The 11,269-nt window shown below is 34.2% G+C and overlaps 1 protein-coding gene across 1 annotated transcript in view; it reads right to left on the bottom strand.

Moving 5' to 3' along the window:
• Nucleotides 1–953: 953 nt before the first annotated feature.
• The window catches only part of ETNK1 (ethanolamine kinase 1), a 56,498-nt gene continuing 46,182 nt past the window's right edge, over nt 954–11,269 (bottom strand). The window contains exons 7-8 of the mRNA XM_020908722.2: nt 6,980–7,053; nt 954–6,670 (exon numbers count right to left, since the gene is read on the bottom strand). Coding sequence (XP_020764381.1) covers nt 6,598–6,670; nt 6,980–7,053 — 147 coding nt within the window. The 3' untranslated portion in view covers nt 954–6,597. The remainder of the gene's footprint in view (nt 6,671–6,979; nt 7,054–11,269) is intronic.

Genomic DNA, 11,269 nt, shown 5'->3' with positions numbered 1-11,269 from the left:
ATCACAATACTGTCTCAGGGCAAAAACTGCCAATGGATGCTAAAATTAACAGCAAAAAAAAAAGAAAAAAATCCTGCACAGCTTCAAAAACCTGGGAGACATTTTAACCAAGTAACTAAGATTAAAACCACTAGTAACATACATATTATTATACCATATATATATATAACATATTATACCTCACATAACTTCCCAGGAGGCTCAGTGGTAAAGAATCTGTCTGCCAAATCAAGAGACCCAGGTTCAAGCCCAGGATTGGGAAGATCCCCTGGAGAAGGAAATGGCAACCCTCTCCAGTATTCTTGCCTGGGAAATCCCATGGACAGAGGAGCCTGGCAGGCTGCAGTCCATGGGGTGTCAAAAGAGTCAGATATGACTTAGCGAATAAACAACAACAATCTCATCAGACAGACAGAAAAGGATACATTTCTATGGTATTCTTGACAAAAATATACATCTATATTTTCAGAGTAATGAAATAAGAAAAACAAATATGAAACATTTGTTTGGAGAGGCAAGGAAGAACTCTATGAAGTTGAATCAGATATTGGAGGGATCACTATGGACTCAATCCTAAAGGAAATTAACCCTGAATATTCATTGGAAGGACTGATGCTGAAGCTGAAGCTCCAATACTTTGGCTACCTGATGTGAAGAGCTGACTCACTGGAAAAGACCCTGATGCTGGGGAAGACTGAGGGCAGGAGAAGGGGGCAACAGAGGATGAGATGGTTGGATGGCATCACCGATCCAATGGACCTGAGTCTGAGCAAACTCCTTCAGGAAACAGTGAAGGACAGCAGGGACTGGAGTGCTGCAGTCCATGGGGTATAACGAAGAGTTAGACACAACTAAGCAACTCAACAACTTCAAATATACAAACAGTTATACATGGACACTGAAAAGCTTTTCCTACAAAAGGAAAACTACAAAAATAAGCTAAAGCCACAAGATTTATGGATACAAGCAGTTAGAACTCAACTTTATTGTTACAACCAATTTTTATTTACAGAATATAAATCTCTTCAAAAAGATACATTCCTTCATTTAATCAATGGTAAAAGGCCTTATTAAACAGAAATAAAGCCTAAACATCACTTATATTTAAACAGAAATACAGATTCATTAAAAGTTTGTGAACATATAGCAAAAATGCATTTTTATTTAAGCAGTTACATGAATGAGGCTGTTTTTAATTTTATTCACTGACAACCCCATTTTAACCACAGAACAAATTTTACTTAAATTAACAGCAGTAAAAATGTAAAAATTAAATTTGAAACATGAAAGTAAGCAACAAAAACAGGAAGTATCTTCATTACCAAACAGATTACAAGTTCTCAGACACTCAGATACTTTCTGAGGCATTTCAAATACACCTACCTCAAACGCTGCATTCATTTGAGAGGTATCAATACATTTTCAGTGCTGAGACTATCGTAGCACTTATAGTATTTACAGAGCAGCATTATACTACTATGTTTCACATTTGATAAACACAAATTTAACCTTTATGCCACAATTTCCCAATTCAACATACAGCTAATGCAATGACAGTTATGAATTTTGGTTTTTTCTTCTGAAACTGATAAGGTCTTTATCATTTAAGAACATGGAATAATGCCAGGTCTTCTTTCTTAAAATAATAGCATATTTTAAAATTCAAATAGTTCAAATCCTGGAAACTTCACCCAGCTATACAAAGGCTCCTAAAGAGAACAGAGTTTAAAACGCTCCTCTTTACAAATTCCCCCAATTTACAATTACTTTAGTGCACGGAAGCAACAGGAAACTTCCTCAGATACTGAACAATACAAATGTCCGTGGGTCACCACATGAATCAGGTAGCAGCACACCACAGCCATGCAAGTGCTCTTACTTCCGCCACTGCTTTCTTTTGGGGGGTGGTCTTTTCCAGTTCATAAGATCTAGTATTCATGGATATCATCTGATCATGGTCTCTCCCTTTAAGTCCCTTCCTTAAGAGTTTTGAAAGTTAACTAATGGAACAATTCAAATCAGCCAGCTTTTTCTTACTCTTCACTAACTAGTTCAAATATAACACATAATGTTTTCAGTTTTTATAAACACCTTGTGTTTTGTCACAATGATTAATGGTATTAATACCATTAATGGACAAGATGTAAACAAAAATATGTCTACATTTAGGGATTAAGAGTATTTTACAGAGCAATTTTTTTCATAACTAGAAAAATCATAGGATGAATAATGAACACAGATTTTAACTGGCTGTTTGGTAACATCAGTAGCATCGTAAGTGCATTAAGTATAGGAAAGAAGAGAAAGCAGATTTCAAGATAGAACCCTACTAAAAACTTGACTTCTGAATGCCTCCAATTCAAAAAGGTATTTTTCTACAAGCACTACCATTATTTTTTCTATTCCAATAGTTGAAATCTGTCCATTTCAAATTATAATCCAGAAAGGAAAATTTTAGTGTAAAGCCTGTTCAGAAAAATCCAATTCATCATCTAATATACTTATTAATTTCCATTTTTCAAGTACTCAAGTAATGTAAACTTGAGCATTTTGTTTTAGAGCAATACATTTACACATTAAACTTCAAAGACGGGGGAAAATTCATTTAAAATAATCGCTACACTTTTCTGTCTGAAGACACCAAACCCAAGACAAAACACTGTAATCACACAAGTGGTATATAACAAAAAAAATGTGGTTCCCTATAACTAATGTCTTTTGTTAAAAAAAAGAAACAAAAACAAATTGCCTTAATATGTAACTAAGTTTCCAGTCAAACACATTCTAAAATCTAACGAGCTATATTAGAAAATTCGGAACAAATCAATTTTGAAATAAAGATTAAAGTTGCTTTTGGACATCCTTATAATTCACTTTCCTTGATATATAATACTTACTAGCGTTTGCCTTTTGTGTTGATGCAAATTGCTGTCAGTAACACAACTTTCCTCCTAGCATAAAGCATTGTTAACTCTATTAATTGAACGACTAATATTAAAAGCTTGTCTATATCACTTTGGAATGCAGTATAAAATGCTTATTAAAAGCAATGTAAAGCAGAAAATCAAAACGATAGTTTTCTCATTTACATTATGAAGGATTTTGAAAATGGTACAGAAAATCTAAGAAAGAAATACTTATATAACTTTAAAAGTGGAGGTTTTTAACTTTTAATTCAGAGTGTTTAGGGGGAATTTTTCCTTTAAATCTGGAAGCTTTCATAATACGTTTATGAAGTTAAACTAAATATTCTTAGCTCCACAAAAATGGAATTAGCAGTCATTAAAAGAACAGTTCTATCTTCTTCTGTATTTTACAATCCCCTAATGAACAATTTCATACTTAGAGAAGCCAACTGAGATATGCTTAAGTTGAACTAGAAGCTATTATTTATCATCTCCCTTGTACATATGCGACTTAAGAGTCATACTGAGATATATAAAAAATTGAAAGTGTTTTTTTGGTAGAAAAAAGTTAACAGCCTTGAAAATAGAAAAGGGTAATACTTCAGTTTGGAATCATAAAACTGGATTTTTAATTTGCTTTAGTTTAGAATCATGACTCAAAGAATGGAATTCTTACAGGGTATTAATTTAATGCTTGCAAGAATCTAACCTCCCAAAAACTAATGGCCAAATAAAGAATGGAAAAAAAGTCATATTAGGCACTGAGAGGCTAAACAAGTAAGTACTGACCTTAACAAAAATGGATAACCCTATTTCCAGTTCCTCTTGTTATCCCACTGTACCGCCCCATCTGTTGGTTATTTCCAGTCTAAAACCAAAGAGCTGGATCATTCCCTTACAGAAAAATGTCTACAGAAGGGAAGAGAATACAAAAACAATACACAATCTCATATGCAAGATACAATTCACACTAATTTACAAACTTTTATTTACACTGTTTTATATACATTCCAGGCAGACCTAGTTGATGAGTTTTGTGCTCATATTGATCTCAAATGATCACGTGAACAGTATGATTTACTACCACATCTCTTTAATTCCCAGAAAGTGGTGGTAGCATGGGGTCTGGAGGGAAAAAAGTCAAGTATTACTGGTCAGGTAAGATCACACAAGTAGGTAAGGAACAAAGGGGAAAAGAATTATGGAATCCTGCTTGTTTAAGCATCCAGGCCACTATGGTCTACTGACTAACAATAAGTGTACATGAATGCCACTTCTCTAACAACCATTTTCATATTTACAAAATGAGCTTACTATCAGTTATTAGGTAAGGCATTCAAGTTCCTTAACATAAAAAGGCAAAAGACATCTCAGCAAGCCACAGGACAAATTTTAGAGGGATGTTTTCCCTTGAGAATCCCTTAAATGATCAATTCAAACGGAAGCAATTTTGAACTCTATTTTAGGCTGAAATATGATCCCCAAAACCTGAAAAGGAAATGAGATCATGATACCCCAAAGAGTGGGAGAAATATCTTAAGTATCTTATTTTGTTCTCAAGATCCACTGCCTAGGGCTAAAGTGAGAGTCTTTATTCCCCTTTACATTCACTTCCTGAATCTCTCTGAACCACTTACAACGGTATCACAGCGAGCAGCTATGCACAGTCTACCAGCAATGGCTCAGTGAATCTCTATTCAAAATAGTCTGAAGAATATGGAGGAAGATAGAAAAATGATCTCCTCTCCTCCCACCGTTCTCCAAGATATATACTGTTGCACTTTTAAGAAGTCAGAAAGCAAAAAAACAAAAACAAAAAACTCGAGTCCTGCATATTCTTCATCGTTCTAAGAAAATGTTCCAGCCACAGATGAAAATTCCACCAAAAACAATTTATCAAGTTCACTCATAACATTCAATAAAAAGCTATTAACTGTTTAATTGGTTCCTTTCCTCTAGTTAATTAGGTAAAATTCTACTGATCCAACAGTAATATGGTTTATAAAAACAGAAACGAACATCTGCAACATTGGGGAGGTAGGAAACAAATCGTGGCTAACACTGTTACAGATTCAAACAGATTTTAAGATTCTATTCATGTAACTAGAATTTACCATTTTAAATGCCTGTGTTTCTATTTAACTTTATTAGCTTTAAACATTTTGAGCTAATCCAAGTATTTTAAAGCACTTATCTGAGAGTATAAGTCATTTGGAATAATACATCAGACTCCCCAGAAGATTTCACAGAGGATAAATTTGCAGTTGCATATTCTGAATATGCAGATCTATTAAGCCAACCTTGTACATGGGCACTTATGTGACCAACGTGTGCAAAGCTTCTCAGACTAATTTTCTAAGCAAAGTTAACCATGACTGCTCAACTCCACACAGCAGTCTCCAAAACTTGAAGTTTGCTTATCTATCCCAAAGACACAAGTTCCTTCCAAATAACAACTGTCATCCTCTCACAAACAGACAAAAACAAACAAAATCAAAAGAAATCCAAACAAACAGAAGCCCTCCTACCATGAGTATTTTTGCTTAATTCACACTGTTATATCAGATTTTAAGTATACAGGATTGATGTTCTAAATGTTCCTTATTTAATTCTTTTAACCACCTCAACTTATTTCTCTGAAACTACATGTTATCAAGTAATCATTTACTATCATTCTAAAGACACAGAAGCCAAACTAAAACATAAAGCCACAGTGTAAGGAATGAATCTGGAGAAGTAAAAAAGAATTAATCTAAATGACATTTTCTTGTTACCAAATATTATAAGCATTCTACCTTTGTTTCAAAAATTAGTAACTGCTGTACTAGCTACTATTTAATAACAAACAAAATACAGAATATCTCAATAAGTGAAACAAAATTTTTGGTTAGAAACAAATTGATACAGTAAAACTTTAAAAACAAACTTTACCTTAAATGACCATACATAGTACATAAAAACATTATTTAATGCAGATTTTGGTAACAAAACCACCATATATCTATATTCCAGGATTATACGGTAAATGTTAATATTTATTCTGCCAGACTACATAAGAAGAGGGAAGTTTAAATTCTAAGATGATCCCCCCTCCAAAATGCTTTCCAACACTTCAGCAAGATGTACTAGGAGCAGACAGTGGATGTGCCTCGCTCTCCTGAACCTGCTCTTCTAAGAACACTCTAACTTGTCTAAACCAGCGTCTGGCACTTCCAGAGTAAATGATTCAGTTTACTTACAGTGCGTCAGAAGGGTTACACCAAACACCCAAAATCTTTACTGAAATTAATTGTATTAAAGTAAAACCTAACAAAAAAATTTTTTCTCTGGAAATTTTTCATTGTTTACACTCAACAAACAGTTGAAACAGATGAAAGCAGTCACAAAATTCATGTTAAATTTATAATAAATAATTCACATATAACATAGATTAAATTATAAAAGGATTAAACTGACATCTTTTGTATCTTTTTGCCGATTTAACAAACTTCTAACCCACCACATACTGAAAGCAGTAGGTATATTTCTTGACATCATTCAGACTATTTAAAAAATAAATTGGTTGTGAAGAGGCATAATTTGTAAAGCAAGAAAACCAAATTAAAAGAATTTTAACAAATATTGACTTTTTGGAATTTTTTAAAGATCCACAAGCATTGTTCAGCTACTTAAGAATAATTAAACGTCTTCTTTACTCGGGCACTTTTAACGCAGTAACCTCAGGCTTCATTTTAAAGTACTGGTTAAAACGAACAATTGCATACCTATCGAGAAAAGAGAGTAACAACAGAATTAGAGCTAAAAACCTTAATCCTTCTTTTATTTTCACTCATCCTAAGTTGTTTTAAAATTTAAAAGGACATATTTTTAGCTTATTGCACCACCTACTGGACACTTTTCTAATACTGAGAACATTTAACAGATTATACCAATTTCCTTGCAAACCAACTATTAAATGCATGCAACTTTGTAACATCTGACTAAAAATAATAGCTGTATGTCCCTTATGGATTCTAAAATGAATCCAAAAAGAGTAGAGACAAATGTAATGCATACAATAAAATTAAACTTACCCAAGGAAATCAAAATCAATAGTGGAGTATTTGGCTTGAATCAAAGCCCACAATCCCCAAAAGAAATGAGAAGCCTAAAAGAAGGAAAGAAAAATTAAGAGTTATGATGATGGATTTCTTTTAAAAACAAATATCAAATTGTAAGTTTTTCCTCTTTCATCAACTCCATGCATAATATTTTCTTGATGCCTTTTTAACACAAAGTAGCTACAACACAGGTAATACAGAAGTGCACAATTATCTGCTCCTGCTGCTGCTAAGTCGCTTCAGTCATGTCTGACTCTGTGCGACCCTATAGACGGAAGCCCACCAGGGTCCCCCATCCCTGGGATTCTCCAGGCAAGAATACTGGAGTGGGTTGCCATTTCTTTCTCCAAGACATGAAAGTGAAAAGTGAAAGTGAAGTTGCTCAGTCATGACCGACTCTTAGTGACCCAATGGACTGCAGCCCACCAGGCTCCTCCACCCATGGGATTTTCCAGGCAAGAGTACTGGAGTGGGGTGCCACTGCCTTCTCCAGTATAATTAGGAGCTGCACAATAATTTTGTATCTGTGCTTTACTAAAATCTATTTTCATTTATAGACATGATAATTTAAGATTCTGATAAAACTAAGACTTCACTTCCCAAGAAATATTCTACTGTAACCAGAAATACTATAACTAGAAAAAATTACTAGGTGTATGGCTGTAAGCAACTTAATTAACCCCTCTGCATCTTTGTTTCCTCGTCAGTAAAATGCAGGTGTGATCATTTATAATAAGAAATAAACATCTGATCTACATTCACTGTTTCTGGTTCAGGGCTCCTTGGACTTTCCTAAGCATAAAGCAACTGGGAGCATTTTTTATGTAATATCTGGTCTTTTGTCATTGGTTCCTAAATTAGTTCCAGAGCCATAAAAGTGAAAAGAATGTCTGGTTATTCTTAACAAGTCCCTTTTACTGAGGTATCTTTTGGAAAGATGCTACCCTTGAGGGCTGGTTGCTAGGGGGAACCAACCAGGAGATTAGATGGTTGGAACTTTCAACCCCATCACCTCCACACTCCAGGGGAAGGAAGAGGAGCTTGAAGACTGAGATAAATCAATGGCCAATGATTTAATCAATCTTGCCTCTGTAATGAAGCATCCATTAAAACCTAAAAGGAAGGGGTCTGGTGAGTTTCCAGATTTCACAAACCACAACCTATGCACACGCTGAGGAGGGGAGGGTTGTGTTCTACCCTAAACTCCACGGAACAGAAGTTCCTGAAGCCAGGACACTTCCAGACCTCACTCTACCATACTTCTTCATCGAGCTTTCTTCTGTATCCTTGTAATATCCTTAATGATAAACTGGTGTACATATGCAAACATTTCTCTAAGGTCCATGAGCCACTCTGGCAAATTAATAGGCCCCAAGGAGGGAATTGTGGAAACCTCCCATTTATAGTCAGTTGGTAAGAAGCACCAATAACACCCTAGACTTGCAAGTAGCATCTAAAGGGGTGAGGGCACAGTCTTGTGGGACTGAACCCTGAACTTACAGAATGTGACACTATCTCCAGGTGGACAACATCAGTCTTGAGTAGAATATGTAAGACACCCCATCACTGCCTGCTGAGAACTAAAGAACTGCTTAGTGTGTGTGTGTGTGCGTGTGTGTGTGTGTGTGTGTTGGGGGTGGGGGAAGGGGAGAACCACATCAGAGCAGCTAACAATAGTATTTACACCTGGCATACAACAAACATCCAATAAAAAGTTAATTATTATAATTACACAAAACCAGAATGACAAAAATGAGGAAGCCTTTAAAAAATGGTCTTCTTTCTATCTAAGGATGTATGTCAGGTATTGAAAGGTGAATTATGCCATGCCCTCCTTCTTTAGTCAGCGGTTCTCAAAGTGGTCCATGAATCCATGGAAGATTCTGAGGCCCAAAACTATTTTCATAATAATACTAATAGGTTACTTGTCTTAAGGACTCTGTTTACATTTGCAGTAATGGAAAAGCAATAATGGGTGAAGCTCCTGGTCCCTTAACATAAGCCAAGGCAGCGGTACACCGAACCATGCTAGTGTAATAGTCTTATTCTTCACCACCACACACTCATAGTACAAACAGAGTCTCACTAAAGAATGTGCTTTATGAAGCCATTAGAACTATTCATCTTATTACATCTCCACCCTTGAATACAGGATATTTTGTGAGATGATATAGGACGTACACATAAAGCACGGCTGATGCCTACCCAAAGTATGAAGACTGTCTCAAGGTAACACACATATGATTGAGTTGTGACCTAAACTTGCACAATTTTAATGGAATATCATTTTTACTTGAAAGAACAACTGACATAAGAACTAGTTATTAGACTTGGGTATTTGGCAGACATTTCTCAAATATAAAAAAAGAGAACTTGTCATTTCAATGAAAATAACTGACAGTATTTGTTGCCAATGATAGACTTAAGACTATTCAACCTAAATTAGAACACCGGAAAATCTGTGTTCAACTCTGTGAGATTATCAGCTTCTCAATAAAGTGCTTAATATTTCTCTGATATTGGTCGTGATATAAATAAGTGCGATTTTTCAATATATAATGAGATGTATCAACTTTGAGAAGATTATACAACTTAATAAATCCATATTTTCCAAATAACTAATGAATGACATTAAAATTACAAAATCACATACTGGTATAAGAGTCATTCAAAGTGTAAGACAAACTAACGGAGTTTAATGTAATAGAGAACAAAAGTTAACTGATGTGCTCAGACTAACATATTACTACTACTATTAAACATTACTACTAACCTTTAAGAAACTATTACTTATTGAATTTTGGTGAAGCATCAAAAAAAGAATATCCACAATTCTCTGAAAAGGCAAAATACTTCTCCTTCCCAACAACATGTGTGTGTGAAAGAGGACTATCTTCACACACTTCAGAGAAAACAACACATTATACGAGATGAAATGCAGAAGCAAATACGACAGTCTAGCTTTTGTTAAGTTAGACATCAGAGAAATTTGCAAAAGTATAAAATTATGTCATTTTTCTCACTGAAGTATTTTTTGCTTTGGAAAATAGTTATTTTTAATTTTTAAAATGCTGTTTATGTTAATCTGAGCTTTTTAAAAATATATATATTTAGTAAATATTTTAAATTCGTTTTAATTTCCAAGATGGTAAATATTGATAACTAAACCATATAAACAAGGTCTCACAGAGGTCTTCAAAAATTTTTTTAAAGTATAAAAGAAGGTAATGAGACCAAAAAGTTTGAGAACACTAATAACATAAAAAATCATCTGCGAATAGTATCATCTCTTTCTAATAGACTGGTTCTGTAGTAGGAAAACTAAAATCAGGAAAATTCTACACCTAAAAATAACATCAAAACAGCTCTCCCCAATGTTTCAAGCACTGTTATCAACTGTATTTCTCAATTTTTATTCATACAGTAATGTAAAATAACTAAATGATTCTATACTAGAGAAGCATTATACATAGAACCTCACTTATTTTGGTAGGTTAACACCTTTTATAGGCTGAAAAATGAAAAAATTATATCTGTATTAGACTCCTATATGAATAAAAAGGAAAGTGAGGAAACAGTCCATTTATTATTTGCATTCTCAAAAACAGAAAAGTGAGAATACTGAAGTACAACTAATATAATAATCTGTGATTCTATGATTTACTATTTCTCTCAGATTTGGAAGTTACAGATATGTAAGTCTATCAAAGGGCATTTTAATTCCTAGCCTACCCACATCTGTTGCCAAAAAAATTAGAAGCTTTATATAGTGAACAAATAACTTAAATTCTCAAACTCTTTTCTGAAAACCTCATATAACTTTAATATATTATATATAAATAATATAGTTATATGTTTATAAATATATAATTATACAATATAACTTTACTTAGAATCTGAAGTCTGCCAACAATGTGTCTAAAAACTTGTCAGAGCTTAAAAAACCCATGCATTATCTATTTTGTTTTATAATGCAAATAGCTACTTTTGTTTGTCATCATTTCATCATTAATTAATTATAGTAAACAATCAATAACAAGTGAAGTCTTTTAATATTTAAAAGTCTGACCATGCCCTGAGGAATAAACATTGACCAACCATTTATTTTGGGGCTTCCCTGGTGGCTTAGCTGGTAAAGGATCCGCCTGCATTGTGGGAGACTTGGGTTTGATCCCTGGGTTGGGAAGATCCCCTGGAGAAGGGAAAGGCTACCCACTCCAATATTCTGGCCTGGAGAATTCCGCGGACTGTATAGTCCATGGG

The sequence above is a fragment of the Odocoileus virginianus genome, chromosome 23 (assembly GCF_023699985.2).
Source record: "Odocoileus virginianus isolate 20LAN1187 ecotype Illinois chromosome 23, Ovbor_1.2, whole genome shotgun sequence".
Classification (NCBI taxonomy): domain Eukaryota; kingdom Metazoa; phylum Chordata; class Mammalia; order Artiodactyla; family Cervidae; genus Odocoileus; species Odocoileus virginianus.
This window is presented reverse-complemented; position numbering and strand designations above follow the sequence as displayed.